The sequence below is a fragment of the Cervus elaphus genome, chromosome 11, assembly GCF_910594005.1.
Source record: "Cervus elaphus chromosome 11, mCerEla1.1, whole genome shotgun sequence".
NCBI classification, from domain to species: Eukaryota; Metazoa; Chordata; class Mammalia; order Artiodactyla; family Cervidae; genus Cervus; species Cervus elaphus.
In genome coordinates this window covers 4,261,908-4,277,933 of record NC_057825.1, presented here as the reverse complement: position 1 = coordinate 4,277,933, position 16,026 = coordinate 4,261,908, and the positions used below count along the sequence as shown (strand labels likewise).

The window sequence follows — 16,026 nt, the reverse complement described above, 5'->3', positions numbered from 1 at the left end:
AAGCACCATGGCCAGGGTGCCGCCTCTAGAGAAGGGGCCTAGTCCTGGGAGGTCTGGCCAAGGCCATAGGGGTTCCCCCTGCCATCACCCAGACAGAGGCCGGAGGGCAGGCCCGGAGGCCTGCCTCCATGGACCCCAGCTGCTGGCTGGCAACGGTCACAATGGTCGTTGTGAGTCAGATCTTTGCTGGGGGGACTCTGGGCTGCCCTAGGCTGGAAGGGGCTTCAGCCATTAGACCCGGAGTCCCTGACCACCCAGAGCCCAGAAACTCGAGTCCTTGTCTTGGACCCTGGCTGGCCAGGCTCGCTGAGGCCCGCAGGCAGAGAGCACCAGAGTGCTGGGTTCAGGTGTAGCCATGGACCCGAGACCTCGGGCAAGTCACTCACCCTCTGCAGCTTCAGTGGGAATCATCCAAGTACCTTTCTAACGAGGTAAAATAATAATAATCGGGGGCGGGGGAAGCTCGTGAAAAACGATCACGAGCTCTGTCTCCCTGAAATGTCGCGGTCCTGTCCCTGCAGGGTCCCTCCTGTGTGCTGTGGGCCCATGGGACCCAGAGGGGCTACTTCAGTGGGAGCTGAAGGCAGGCCTTCCGAGGGCCTCCAGCAAGTCTTAGGAAGCAGCCACGTGTGTCTAGAATGGCACTCACCCGGCAGCCACTTGCCACATGCGGCCGTTTATACTTAAATTAGTGAAGCTTAAGGACAATTGTGAAGAACAGCCCCTCAGGGGCGATGGCCACGTTCCCTGTGCTTGACAGTCCCCTGGAGCTCACGACCCCCGTGTTGGCCTCACGTTGGTCATCCCAGAGAGTTCTACTGGGCAGGCTGCTCTGGAGACAGTGGCTTCGGTAAAACCACATTCACGGAGCATGTAGTGCGTGCCAGGCTCTATGCAGAGAGCTCTACCTGTGTCATTTCATTTCATCCCGAAGAGCCCCGTGAGGCAGGGGCTATTTTCACCCGTCTCGGCTGCGAGAAACGAGGATCCAGCGACAACCCCAGGGTGCCCAGCGCATGCACACTGGAGCCACACCGCCTCCCAGGTCTGACCCGGCCTTCCATGGCCAGCCTCACTGCCTCCCCGGGCTGTGCTCCCAGACCCCAAACAAGGCCAGCTTCCGGCCACCTCCAGCACACATGGGACTGTACCCAGCACTTTATTGGCTTGGCTGACCTTCCAGAGGGTCTGGGGTGCGGGACTAACTCCGTCCCCCTGAGGGATGCTCCCAGCTCAGAACCCGTCAGGGCACTTTCTTGGGTAGGGGGTTAATGATCCCACTTTCGATGTATTCGAAGACTGTGTACGGGTCCTGGTCCCCGTTGAGGGTGATGGCCTCCCCGTAGAACTGCTCCAGCTCAGCAGAATTCCTGTAGAACAGATCCATCTTGAGCTTGATCTGCTCTTCTGACTCCTTTGGGTTCTGCAGGAGACGGGCCTGGACTTCCATGGTTGGAGGTGGCTTGTACATGAGGTGGTATCTGCGACAGGAGGGGAAGACGGTGAGCCTTGGTCCAGCTCAGAAGACAGGCAGGAAGGGGCGCCTTCCCAGGAGAGAGGCTGGACCCCATCACCACCAGCTGCAGACATTTACTCTGCACCAGCTGTTTGCACACCCTCGGCTGGGCCGGGAGCTGCAGAGAAACCCAAAGCATGGCCCCTTCCCAGGAGAGAAGGCCGCAGATCAGTAATAGGACAGAATATAGTAAAATACTAAGGGCCAAATTCCTTTCGTTCATTCCTTCCTTTCTTTTCTTCCTTCCAAACAATATTAGGTACCTGCCACGTATGCCTGGCACACACCCACTACTGACAACCCAATGGCAGGCGAGACGTCGGCTCTGTTTTCATGGAGCTCATGGTCAAATGGGGGATGGGACATGACAATAGCAAGCATGAGTGGAGACGTGAGGAAGTGCCCTGGTCACTGGGGGCGAGACCCCGGGGACGGGGCAGCAAGAAGTCCATTTCACTTGACACGGGTCAGTGAGAGGACGTCCCCCAGCACACGGTGACAGGAAAATCCTGGTCCTTCCTTCCCATCCCTCCTCCTCTGTCCTGAGAAACGCCGTCTAGTTACCAAGAAACAGGACCCTGGTTACCGGGAAGATGGGGGCTTCAACCTCTTCGCAATCGTGGGGACTATAAACTGTGTTTCACCACCGACATGGTGACTGGACTCGGTGGGATACAAGGGAAAGCCCGGGATTTAGCCCCTATAGCCAAGGGAGGGCTCAGAGGTGACGCTGTTCCCAAGGGGAAGCGTCTAGTCAGCAGCCACGTCCGGGATGCGCCGCGGTGACAGCCGAGGCCCCGGGGCCACGTCACACGCTGGGGTCAGAGCCAAGCCCGGGTCAGAGCAGGCGAGCCGTCTAACAGCTGGTGTGCAGCTGTTAGTGCATTTTCCTGCTACTCTTCCAGGATGAGAGGGTCGGCAGACAGAGCGGAGGAGCGGCTGGGTGAGCCCCCGTCCTAGAATCTTCTGTCAGTTGTCCCCAGCAGTGTCCCTGGAGCAGCCCCACCCTGGCACCCGTCAGCTAGATGGAGGGGGGGCAGTCCCCAGTGGGGCGTGGCCTCTGGAGCCCTCAGAGGGCTGCCCACTGCGGGGCTGGCACAGACCTTTCTCCTGTGACCGGGTCGGTTCTTCTCAGGGTCAGCCGCTCGATGACAGAATCTAATGGCACGTTCAGGAAGAACACCCTGCAGGGGAGAACAAGCACCATGTCGGCAGGAGGGACCCGCAGGCTGGACTCGAGGCCAGGGTGGGCTTCAGCCCCCGAGAGTGGGCAGAGCCTCAGTGGCCTTGACTCGGGGCTTGGGGCACCAGGCTCTGGCCGGTCGCCAGGGGAACATGCAGGCGGGGCCTCCCTGCTGCGGAAGCTCTCCACCTCCTGATTCAGGGACAGATCCCAGCCGCCATCGCTCCTGGGGCAGTGGGGGGTCATCCATGGGGGTGAGCTGTGGGGAGCGAATGCCCCATCCTTGGGGGAGACCAATGAGTTCCACGGAGTTACACAGATTCGGGTTAGAATCTCACCTCCACATGAATCTGCTGTGTGACCTCGGGTCACTAACACAACCTCTCTGAGACTCAGTTTCCTCATCTGCAAAAGTGTGTTAGTTGCTCAGTCGTGTCCCACTCTTTGTGACCCCATGGAGTGTAGCCCTCCAGGCTCCTGTCCATGGGATTCTCCAGGCAAGAATGCTGGAGGAGGTTGCCATTCCTTCTCCAGGGGATCTTTCCAACACAGGGATCAAACCCGGGTCTCCTGCATTGCAAGTGGATTCTTTACCATCTGAGCTAATACTTGCTGGGCTTCCCTGATAGCTCAATTGGTAAAGAATCTGCCTGCAATGCAGGAGACCCCAGTTTGATTCCTGGGTCAGGAAGATCTACTGGAGAAGGGATAGACTACCCACTCCAGTATCCTTGGGCTTCCCTTGTGGCCCAGCTGGTAAAGAATCCACCTGCAATGCAGGAGACCTGGGTTTGATCCCTGGGTTGGGAAGATCCCCCTGGAGAAGGGAAAGGCTACCCACTCCAGTATTCTGGCCTGGAGAATTCCATGGACTACAGTCCATGGGCTTTCAATGAGTCCACTAGTGTTAAAGATGGGCTTCCCTGGTGGCTCAGTGGTAAAGAACCCACTTGCCAATGCAGGAGATGCAAGAGACACAGATTTGATCCCTGAGTCGAGAAGATACCCTGGAGAAGGAAATGGCTACCCACTCTGGTATTCTTTCCTGGAGAATTCCATGGACAGAGGAGCCTGGCGGGCTACAGTCTATGGGGTGGCAAAGAGTTGGACATCGCTGATCGACTAACACTTCACATATGTCAACTCCAAGCTCCCAAGGTATCCCTCCCCTCATCGCCCCTGGTAACCAGAAGATTGTTTCCTACATCTGTGATTCTGTTTCTGTTTTGTAAATAAGTTCATCTGTTCCACATTTTTAGAGTCCACATATAAGCAATATCATACGGTGTTTATTGTCTGGAAGCCTTTCTTTATAGGAAACCTGAGGATGGATGTTCTCGGTCAGGGCTGAGTTTGCCCTGAGATGTTTGACAACATAAGGGGACGTTTTTGGTTGTCACAGCTGGAGAGGGGGTGCAGCTGGCACCGAGCGGGTGGAGGCCAGCGTTACAGCTCAGCATCTCACTGTGCGTAGGACAGGCCCCACCACGAAGAGCTACCTGGCCCCGGGGTCAGTCGTGAGACAAACGGGATAGGAGGGAGCCCATGCCGGGGGCGGGGGGTTGGGAGGAGGCCAAAAGACCAGTGTTCTGACTCCTGACCACAGGTCTAATCCAGGCCCTGCCTTCTGGGGTCAAACCATCTCAGTTTTTTTTTTTTAATAAGTTCTGGAATATTCCGTCACTCACTTTACTGTTTTTTCATTGCTGTAATTCATACATGCATTTATGGAGTGCCCGCTGTGTACTTCCAGCTCTCCCGCCTTCACTCTTGGGTGGGAGTCTTCAGGATGGATCCTCTGCCTCCCCCAAGCTAGTGAACAAAAGAAGGCCCTCCCCCTCCCCGATGTGTTGATGGGGCTGCCAAGAGGCCAAACTCTGGTGGGTCCAATGGGGCCCCGGTCCCCAGGGGCCCCAGACCAGCCTCTTGGGCCCAGGTGTCACTTCTAGGGCCAGATCAATGGTCAGCCCCTGACCAGTGTCCTGAGACTGGGAAGCTCTCAGGAAACATGTGTGAAGGAAAGAATGAGTGAATGAGTGGTACATCCTCCTGTTGTGGTTTAGCCGCTCAGTCATGTCCGACTCTTTTTTCAACCCCATGGACTGTAGTCCACCAGGCTTCTCCTTCCATGGGATTCTCCAGGCAAGAATACTGGAATGGGTTGCCATTTCCTTCTCCAGATCTTCCCGACTCAGGGATTGAACCCGGATCTCCCGCACTGTAGGCAGACACTTTACTGTCTAACCTACCAGGGAAGACCACCCCCCCACACACACACAAAAAAGTAAGCCAAATGTGAGGCAAATACTCTCCGTTCAAGACCGGCATCTCCCACTGCCTTTCTCCTCTTTGCCTTGTTTTGCCCATGCTGTTTGCTGAGGCTCACATCTGCCCAGTTGCCAGGGAGCCCCTCCCTGGTATCTGGTGAAAGCTGCAGCCACCCCCACACCAAGCGAGCCCATCCCCTGGGCGGGGGGCGGTGGCGGCAGCCATGGAAATCTACTTCTTCCCTGCGCGTGTTCTCGGCAAAGAGCTACATTCCCAGGATAACAGCCACCAAATAAAACATGTAAGATCGGGAGCGTCGGAACACAGGGCGCACAGGTGTTTTCGATGTGCTTTCATCCCTTACGCTCCAAACATGCTGCCCCCCTGCACCCCCAGAATTTGTGAGGCCCAACAGCAACACCAAAACGTGGCTGTCACTGCGGCTGGGGGCTGACGGTGGAGCTCTGGATGCCGACGCCAGTAGAAAGGAAGCTAGTTTGGAAATCTGTGATAATGGATGCTGCTTCATAAACAAACAAGCCCCAACTGAAAGATTTTTAACCCAGCATATGAAGACCATTTGTCGTCATTCAAGAGAAAGGCTTGTGAAAGGCTGGCGAGATCAGAAGCACACAGACACCAAATTGGTACTTGCAACACATCGTTGGGAAAAACCTTGCTGCGGAGGAGCTGGGCTTCCAGAGGCTGGAAGCTTCTGATTAGCTAGGCTCAGGCACCGGGATGTCAGAGCCAGGTGGCGGGGAGAGGAGCGGGGAGCCCACACCGCTCTGTGGAGGTGCGTGGCCCTGTGCGGGCCCCCACCTGCTGGCTTGGGGTGCCATGCTGCTCATTTACAATAACAGCCAGGAAAGACAGAATGTGAAAGCCGAGAAGAGTGGGAGCAGGGGGCGTCAGGCAGAGACACTCCTGGTCCACATGCCCGGGTTCACCAGGGGCAGGAGCGCCACCTGCCTTGGGGTTTGCAGAATTTCAGGGCTGCCTCAGGAGGGAGATGGAAGGCCTCCAATCCCTCGATGCTCCAAGTGGGATCTCTGGACCAGCAGCAGCAGCAGCAGCTGGGACTCAAGCCCCACGGCCCACCCACTGAACCAGAGACTGGTGTTAACAAGATCCACAGTGATCTGTACGTACACTGCTGCAGAAGCGCCGCTCTGGGCCTGTGTTTCCCAGATTTGTCTGATGCTGAGGATCATCGGGAGGGCTTGTTTAAAATACAGATTCTGACCCTGAAACTGACACAGATTATAAACCAGCTACTGTTGTTGTTGTTTAGTCGCTCAGTCTTGTCTGACTCTTTGCGACCCCATGAACTGCAGCACGCCAGGCTTCCCTGTCCTTCACCTTCTCCCAGAGTTGGCTCAAATTCATGTCCATTGAGTTGGATGGTTGCCATTCAACCATCTCATCCTATGTCGCCCCCTTCTCCTCCTGCCCTCCATCTTTCCCAGTATCAGGGTCTTTCCCAATGATTTAATACAAATTATTTTAAAAAATAAATAAATACAGGGTACCCCTCCCAGAGTTACCAAGCCAAAACCTCCAGGGGAGGGACTGGGAGACCTATATTTGTAAGTCAGCAGCTCAGGTGATTCTTATGCTTGGGCAGGTGTAGGAAGCTTGGCTGTATCCTCAGGTCTCACTTTGGCCAAACCTTGGAACCATCAGGGGAATTCTGAGAATACTGAGACCTGGGCCCCAGCCCTCGAGATTCTGCTATAACTGGCTCCAGGAAAGGTCTGGGAATGGAGATTTTTAAAAGCTCCCCAAGTGACTGCAGTATGTAGCCAGTTCTTAGAACCATAGATTTGATCCAGTCTGCTCAGTGTGCAAGATGGGGAAATGGCCCCAAAGAGGGGAGGACTCACATGCTGTCACCCAGGACACTGACGTCAGACGCCTGATGACCACTGGGCTCTCTTGACCCACTCTTGTCATGACTACAATGATATTCCACTTCACACCCATCAGGAGCGCTCTTATCAAAAAACCAGCAAATAACAAGGGTTGGTTGATGAGGATGCGGAGGAAGTGGAAGCCTTGTGCCTTGCCAGTAGGAATGTAAAATGGTGCAATGTGTGATCAGCCTTTCCAATTCTGACATACACCCAAAACAAGGGAAAGCAGTGACTGAGCAGATATTTGCACACCTAAGTCCATTGCAGCATTATTCACAATAGCCAAAAAGCAAAAATAACCCAAATGTCCATTAGTAGATGAGTGCATAAACAAAATGGGACATAAACCCACAATGGACTGTTAGACAGCCTTGGAAAGAAATGGAATCCTGACCCCTGCTACAATATGGATGAGCCTTGAAGACATTACACTAAGTGACATAAGTCAGACAAAAAAGGATAAATATTGTATGATGCCACTTAAATGAAGTTTTCAGACTAGTCACGTTCATAAAGACAGAAGGCAGAATGGTGGGAGCCAGGGGCTGGGAAGAAGGAGAAATCCCAAGTTGTTGTTTGGTGGAGACAGTTTCAGTTTGGGAAGGTGGAAAAGTCCTGGAGATGGATGGTGGTGATGAGTTGCACAAGAATGTACTTAATACCATTCAAAGGTACGCTGAACGGTTGAAACAGCAAATTTCATGTTATGTGTATTTTACCACAATGAAAAATAAGCACTACAGGACTTCTCTGGTGGACCAGTGGCTAAGACTCTGTGTTCCCAATGCAGGGGGCCCAGGTTCAATCCCTGCTCAGGGAACTAGACCCCACATGCCACAAAGGAAGACTGAAGATCGAAGATCCTACATGCCGGAACTAAGACCTGGTGCAGCCAAATAAATACAAATAAATAAATATTTTTTAAAATAAACAACAACAAAAAATAAGCACTCTGGTGCAGTGTATAGACATTATGATGAAGGTGGGAGGGGGGATTTCTGCCCTTGAAAAAAACTTACTGTTTACTGAGGTTCTGAACATACATATGTATACAAACAAATGAATGGATGGAAAAATATGAACCAGGACTTCTCTGGCGGTCCAATGGTGGGGAATCTGCCTTCCAGTGCAGGGACGTGGGTTCAATCCCTGATCAGGGAACTAAGACTCCACATGCTGTGCGCCACAACTCCTGACCCCGTGTACCCTGGAGCCCACGTGGCCCAACTAGAGAAAGATCCTTCATGCCACAAACAAGGTCCAATGCAGCCAGATAAATAAATTTTTAAAAAATGAACCATATGATAGTACTAACTCTACGCTAACTAAAATGCCAATACTATAAAAACTCAGAAAACAGAAAATAAGAGGACAGAACTTGTTTTATCAGGCAGCATTTCCCTGATACTAAAAGCCAAAGACACTATAGGAAAACTATAGACCAACATCCCTCATGAATACAGAGGCAAAAATACTCAATAGAATATTAGCAAATTGAATCCAGCAATACATAAAAAAAGAATACTACATTACGACGAAATGAGGTTTAGCCTAGTAATGAAAATCTGGTCCAATATTAAAAAATCAATCAGTATAAGCGTCCCTGGTGTCTCAGATAGTAAAGAATCTGCCAGCAATGTGGGAGCCCTGGTTTTCATACCTACGTTGCAAAGATCACCAGGAGTATAAAATGGCAACCCACTCTGGTATTCTTGCCTGGAGAATTCCATGGAGAGAGGAGACTGGTGGGCTACAATCCATGAAGTTGCAAAGAGTTGGAACAGACCGAGCAACTAACACATAACCATATTATGAGACTGAAGAAGAAAACTATATAATTATCTCAATAGATGTAGGAAAGCAATTTACAGAATTTTATGTCACTTCCTGGTAAATATTCTAAGCAAACTATAAATAGAAGGTAATTTCCTCTTCAATCTAATAAAGGGTATTTACCAAAAAATTACAGCTAACATCTTATGTTACAGTGAAAGACTGAGTGCTTTTCCCTTAAGACTGGGAACAAGGCAGAATGTCCATTTTCATGACTTCTATTCAACATCTTACTGGAAGTCCTGGAGAGTGTAATAAGACCAAAAAAAAAAAAAAAAAGGAAATAGCAAGCATACAAATTGAAAAGAAAGAAATAAAACTGTTATTTGCAGATGACAGGATCATCTAATTAGAGCCCTAAAGAATCTTCAAAAAGGCTACTACAATTAATAAGTGGGTTTAGTGAATACACAGGATACAAAATCAATAAACAAAAAGTAAACCAATTTTTCAAGATACTAGAAATAAACAGTTGGAAATTAAAAATTTTAAAGTACCATTTACAATAATATAAAAGTGAAATACTTAGATGTAAAGCTAACAAAATATGTACAAGATCTGTATGGTGAAGATCACAAAACACCGATGAAAGACATCAAAGACTGAAATACGTATTGGGAGCTATACCATGCTCATGGACTCAGAGACGCAGTGTGGTTAAAATGTCGATCCTAACAGATCTACAGATTCAATGCAATTCCAACCAAAATTCCAAGAAGGTGTTTTGAAGATTCCACACAAGTCAATTTTACATGGAACATATTTCTGGAAAAGAATTAGAATCACTTAAAAAATGTTGAAAAAGAAGAACAAATTGATTTCAAGGCTATGTAAAGCTACAGTAGTATAGACAGAATGAATGTTAGTGAAAGGCTAGACACATGCATTAAAAAGACAGAAGAAAGAGTCTGGAAATTGACTCATATAAATATGACCTTTTCAACAAAGGTACCAACACAATTCAAAGGAGAAAGATGGTTTTTTCACCCAACGGTGCTGGAATAATTAGACATTCATATGCAAATAATGATAATAATCTTGGCCCACCTCACGTCATCTACAAAAATTATTTCAAAATAAATCATGGATAGAAATATAAACCTAAAACTATTAAATTTCTAGAAGAAAATCTGTGACCTTGGGTTAAACATTTCCTACATATGACACCAAAATCATGACCCATAGATTTTTTAATCAATAAATTAGATTTTATTAGAAGCCTAACAATTGAAAGCTTCTGCTCTTCAAAAAACATTATGAAAATGAAAGAGATATCATAGACCAGGAGAAAATATTTGTGAAACCTATACCTGATAAGGGATTGGATTTGCATCGAGAATACATAAAAATGTGAATTATATATACAACTAGCAACATACAGGAGGAGGCACAAATAGATCCCTTAGTACCCTCTGTTTCCAAATTTGATATTCAAATTGGGGAAATCTGTCCAGGAAAACCATTTCTTGAAACAGGCTCGAACGCCTCCTCCTTCTCCAGTTTCTTCAAAGCTCAGCGGGTGCAGGGAGCCGTCTGGAAGGCAGCAGCACTGTCTGCACTTTAAACCAGGACTCAGCTCCGCACTCAGAGCACTTCCGTTGGCTGGAGCGCAGGCAACGGCGACTTGCCAGCTTTGGAATAATCAAGGGGTCTTATCTCAAAGGGAACTTTGCAATGACTGCCACTGAAATAGGGAACAGAGAGAAAGGAGAGCTGCCCAGAAAAAAGGCGGAGGGACACTAGACACGAGAATGGTCTGCTCATCTTTAATATTTGTGCCCTGACACATCAGAGAGGGGAGGCAACGTCAAAGCCACTGCAAACAGTTCTCCTGTGACGGTGACCTGTGGGGCCATCGGGTAACACAAAGCAGGAGTAATCATCATTACAGACTCACCAGGACGAGGCCTCCCCCTGGTCCAGGGGCGGCGGCAGGCAGCGTCGTGTCTAGCGGTGACTGCGTTTGGGGATGGCAGCGTGGGATGTGCCAGCTGTCGGAGGACGCTCGTGGGAGTGAAAGCTGAACGTAGCCGAGGACGGCATGAAGAAAGACGATGTGGCAGAGAGCGGTTAGAGAGGGCAAGCCAATTATGCACAGACTATCAAAAACCAAAAGACAAGACAAGGGGACTTCCCTGGTGGTCCAGTGGTTAAGAATCTGCCCTGTGAAGCAGGGGATGTGGGTTCCATCCCGGGTCAGGGGACTAAGATCCCACATGCTGTGGGGCCTCCAAGCCCACGTGCCACAAAGATACCGCGCGCCACAGTGAGAGATACCACGTGCCGCAACGAAGGTCTGATGCAGCCAAATACATAAATAAAAACAGTGTTTAAACACTGGATTTAGAAGAATAACAACTGGGCCAGCTGCAGAAGGATCCCCACCTCTGAGTACCCTGGGGGTGAGCTGTCTGAAGACAAGGCATGGGGTTGTCAGGCCTGTGCTATGCCCTTCATGCCGGGAGGAGCTGAGGACTGAATAAATGTGCAGTGAATGAGCGGATTAGCACGGGAGGGAGCTGGTTGTGATGCCGTGGGAGGCCGGATTCCATCTCACGGGGATGGGCACCATCAGCTCGATGGGATCGGCCCCTGGTCCTCCCGGCTGTGGGTGCAGGCTGCAGACTGCCATGACAGCCGCCCTAAAATACGGTGCACAGGAGAATGTGACGCCGGACGGAGTCTGGACACGCGGCCGCCCTGGAGACCGGAGAAGGCCCTGGCCAGACTTTAAATTTCTCACCATGCATAATTTTCACTCTGACAAGAGAACAATTTGAAAACAAAAGGCCAGACATCTCAACCTCGTTTTAACTCCTGTGCACCACGCCTCCGACCCTTTGGTAGCAGCTGTAGTGTCCCCTCCCTGCTCCTTAAAAAAAAAAACGAGGCTCCCGCTGGCCATTTCTTGTTTAAAACTGTGCATAATTGATAGCAGCAAATCTACTCTGCCCGTGTCTAAAATCTCTCCAGGGGCAGGGAGGACAGTCTCCACGACTGTCATTAACTGGGAAATTAGCGAGCACGCCTGGCAGTATTGCACACGCCATACAAAAATGCAGCAGTCTGGTGCAAGGAGAGTGACCCCAGGACCAGATTCCTGCATAATTGGTCTCCATTTGAGAGTCCTCTAAAAATGTCTGCCTCCATCACCACTGGGAAGAAAGAGAATAATTCCTCTGCCTGCGGCCACCCAGATAATTCCTGGACGGTCATGAACCGCTCGTTGTTGGAAGCCAGAAAGTTCTGCAAACTTTTCCCAAAGAGAAAGGCGAATGAGTTTCAGGCCAAAAATGACAGTAGACATGTGGAAAGCAAGCCAGAGCCTTACTCCAAGACTAGCCAGCCTGTGCCCAGTCGGGGCGCCATCTATACCAGTGGCTCTCAGCCTGCATGTGTGTGGACACCGGAGGACTCTGAAAATTCTGACTTTGCTCGGATCCACGCAGGCCCAGCGTCCTAACTCCCTCCAACACCGCCCTCTCCCCCACATGGCTCGTGCCCACTCACGCTCAGCAAGTCAGCCATCGGTACGGGGCACTCAGCTGGGTGGAGCCACAGCGGCTCTCAGGGGCCACTGGGCACCCACACTCTTCACTGCCTCTCTCTTGGCCGTCCTTCAGCTCCGCGTCTGTGTCTGAGGGGCCTGGCTCGCCGCCTAGCTGGGCTCCTCCTGTGTGAGGGGCTCCTGCGTGTTCCTGGAGACCCGTCATCCTTGGGCGCTGGCCAGGAGCCACACTGCCCCTTCTACCTGTGCTCAGAGTGCCTCGGGGTCCCCTCTGACGGTGGGAATACTGATCAGCCACTGACCAGCTGATCGACAGCTGATCAACCACTAAGTACGCCTGTGTGGACCCCAGTTCAGTCCCAGAAGAACATCGGGGCTGGTGGACATTCAGGGCCCCGAGTTGTGGCCGATGCCTGGATGTTCCATCAGACTCCTCTTCAAGAAAGAATCTGTGTCTCAGCTCTAAGGAGTGAGATCAGCTGACAGCCTCCAGCTGTAAATACCTTCCAAGACTTGAACCCTATGTTCTTCTTTTTTATAAAACACGATTACTGAGATATATAATTAGGGGCTTCCCAGGTGGCACTAGTGGTAAAGAACCTGCCGGCCAATGCAGGAGACATAAAGAGACGTGGGTTTGATCCTGGGTTGGGAAGATCTCCTGGAGGAGGGCATGGCTACCCACTCCAGTATTCTTGCCTAGAGAATCCCCATGGACAGAAGAGCCTGGTGGGTTACTGTCCATAGGGTCGCAAAGAGTTGGACACGACTAAAGTGACTTAGCATGCACACATGAACTAAGATATAATTCACTCCCTCAAAAGTATACAATGTAATTATTTTTAGTGTATTATATTTACAAAGTGTGCAACCATTGACACAGTATAAGTTTGGGGGCTTTCATCATGCCCAAAGGAAACGCTGTACCTGTGAACAGGCCCTCCCCACCCTCCGGCTCCCAGTCCCTGGCCTGTTGCTTGCCTGTTTTCTGTCTCTGTGTATGTGCTTCATCTGGACACATAATACAAACGCAATTATATGATATGTAGCCCTTCAAGTCTCTAATTAGGAAAATGAAAAAAAAAGAGGAACTTACAAGGTTATTTTAAAGGTTAAACATAAGGCATGTCAAGTGCTTAACACATAAGAATAACATAGACTATCCATGTGCCTCTATATGCCAGGCATCTTTCATTTAGCCTGTGTTTTCAAGATTCATCCCTATCGTAACATGTATCAGAATTTCATCCCCTTTTATCGCCACATGGTGTTCCATGGTGTGGATGGACCAGATTTTGTTTATTCATTCACCAATTGATGGACATTTCTAACCCAAGCTTTTGAGCAAGGTCACAGTCCTCTGGGGGTGGCCCAGGGCCAGTGAGTGAGGACAGAGGGGTACCAGGGCCTGCCCAATGCAGCCCTGCCCCCCAGGGGCCCCGATGGAATCGAGGAGCCTGGGTCAGCCTGCCTCCTGCAGCTGCAGTCCCTTCGCCTGGCTCAGCTGTTACCTGCTCACTGAGCTTTCCCACCCCACGGCTGTCTTAGCCTCGGCTTCCGGGGGGCACCCCACCTGAGACGGGTGCCCTGAAAGTCACCAAGGGCCTCAGAGTATTCAGTCCACTGAAGTGAATGCAACCTCCTGCGTGCAAGCCTGTCCTTCCCCAGGCCGCCAGGCGTGGACATGAGATCTGAGGTCAGAAAGACTTGGGTTCGAATTCCATGCCAGCTGCCAGCTCACTGTGGGGCCAGTCATCCTACCATCCTAGTCTCCATACACAAGGGTTAAAAAAAAAAAAAAAAAACCTCACAGAGTTAAGGATTAAACACAAAAATTCATACAAATCAGTTACTGTGATGATAAGACTGAACACCCATGGGGCCTACATGGCAGGCGGTCTTCTAAGACTTGACCTACCTTAGGTCAAAGCTCCTCATCATGCCCTTATGAGGGGATTATCATCACGTCCTTCACAGCAGGTGTAAAAAACCTGAGAGACAGAGAGGGTTAACCTGCCAAAGTGTCCCAGCCAGAAAGTGGCTGTGCTGGTTACCTTTGCATGTCCGCTTGAATGGGCCACAGGGTATCCAGATATTTGGTCAAATATTACTCTGGGTGTGTCTGTGAGCATGCTTCTCATCGTTTAAATCCGTGGAATATGGTAGACTTTAACACAGTATTATAAATCAACTATACTCCAATAAAATCATTTTCTAGAAACATTAGTGAATGAATGAGTAGATTGCGTTCCCCAGTGTGGGTGGGCCGCACCCAATCAGTTGAAGGTCCAAAGAGAACCAAAAGGCCGACCCTCTCCTGAGTAACAGAAAACTCCTAATGTCTGCTTGCCTTTGGACAAGGACATTGACTTTTTCCTGCCTTCAGATCTAGTGGGGTGGGGATGGGATTGCCCTGCTTTTGTGCCCCCATCCTAAAGTCTCACTGAACCCCACTTCAGTCGTCCTGCCTTCTGGCTGTTCCTCGGGCTTCTGTCTGTGGACTTAACCCCCAGATCTTGCAACTGGTCAGTCTCCATAATCACATGAGCCAATTCCTTATAAAGAATCTTTTTCTCCTGATATAATGCACATTGGTTGCTCCTATTTCTCTGGAGAACTTTGCCTAACACAGTCATGGAGCCAGGATGCAAACCCAGGCAGCTAGCCACAGTATTCATGCAGCTGGGCATAGCACCCCCTCATGAATCTGCTGAAAGATGGAGGAAGGAAGGGAGGGACGGAGGGAGCGGGGGAGGCCTTGGCATCCACCACTCAGCACAAACCCCAAACTCTGAACACGGGTCTTGGTTTCAGCCCTCTGGGCTGTGCTGCAGAGTCAGCTGGAGTCAGGGTCACCGTCCTCCACTCTAAGCGAATCGGCTGGGAGGGACTCGAGGCAGAGATGGGGCAGACGCTCTTCCAGGGAGGCCTCCACCATGTGCCTCCCTCTTGGCCCCCTGCTATAGGGCAGACCTCCCCCGGGCGCTGCTCTAGGAGCAGGAGTTTGCTCCAAGGACAGAGAGCAGGGTGTGCATGATCTGGACCCCTGGGCCCCCTGGGAAAGAAGTGCATCCCTTGTCACGGGTCCCTGGGGATGGGGAGCCAAGGGAGGGTGAGGTGAGCTAATTTCGAGGTTTCCTTTCTCAAAGCCAGTCTCCCTCAGTGACAGATGGTGCGGGAAGACCTGCCCGTGAAGAGCCACGTATGTGTCTCCCAGCCACCATCAGAATCTCCACTCTTGACTTTTCCACCGGATATTTTTTAATAAGGTGCTGCAGAAAAGCTTTGGCTTTAACCCCTTCTACAGCTGGAAGTTTCCTCCATGAATCTCTCTAGCCAAAAGCATCTTACTTCTCGGCTTCAATTTTAACCCTTTGCCGCACATGACTCTCCAGCATCACCATCATTATCGTCATGGCGAACCGTGACATACTTTATGCATGCCAGGCACCTGCACTAATCAGCGCACTGCATGGTGTCTTGTCCCATTTAATCCCAGCGAGGTCCTGCGATCCTGCCCATCTCCAGGATGAAAAATCTCAGGCTCCCAAGGGGTGAAGTGGTGCCTCCAGACTGGGCTGCGGGCCTGGCTGACTCTAGGTCACTCTTTCAAGACCTTCCTACATGTAAAATAATATCACTTGTTCCTTGCGGTTGTTAGAACATTCCTAAAGCCTCTGGTGAGAAGCAGAAAATGGAGAAGGAGCCCTGAAGGGATTTGGGAGGGGTGAGATAGGGTGAGGTCCACACTGTCTACGTGCCCCCCGCCTCACGCCTCACTGGACCCCACCTCAGACTCCCT

The 16,026-nt window shown here is 50.7% G+C and overlaps 1 protein-coding gene across 14 annotated transcripts in view; it reads right to left on the bottom strand.

The window, feature by feature from the left end:
* Positions 1-1,129: 1,129 nt before the first annotated feature.
* The window catches only part of AK8 (adenylate kinase 8), a 132,946-nt gene continuing 118,049 nt past the window's right edge, over positions 1,130-16,026 (bottom strand). For 12 of the 14 annotated variants that reach the window (XM_043916504.1, XM_043916507.1, XM_043916505.1 and 9 more), the window contains 2 exons: positions 2,620-2,700; positions 1,130-1,481 (listed from right to left, as the gene is read on the bottom strand). In XM_043916504.1, coding sequence (XP_043772439.1) covers positions 1,244-1,481; positions 2,620-2,700 — 319 coding nt within the window. In that variant the 3' untranslated portion in view covers positions 1,130-1,243. Of the gene's footprint in view, positions 1,482-2,619; positions 2,701-10,613; positions 10,737-16,026 lie in introns of those variants that run through there. The other 2 variants (XR_006343300.1, XR_006343299.1) reach the window with 2 other exon arrangements.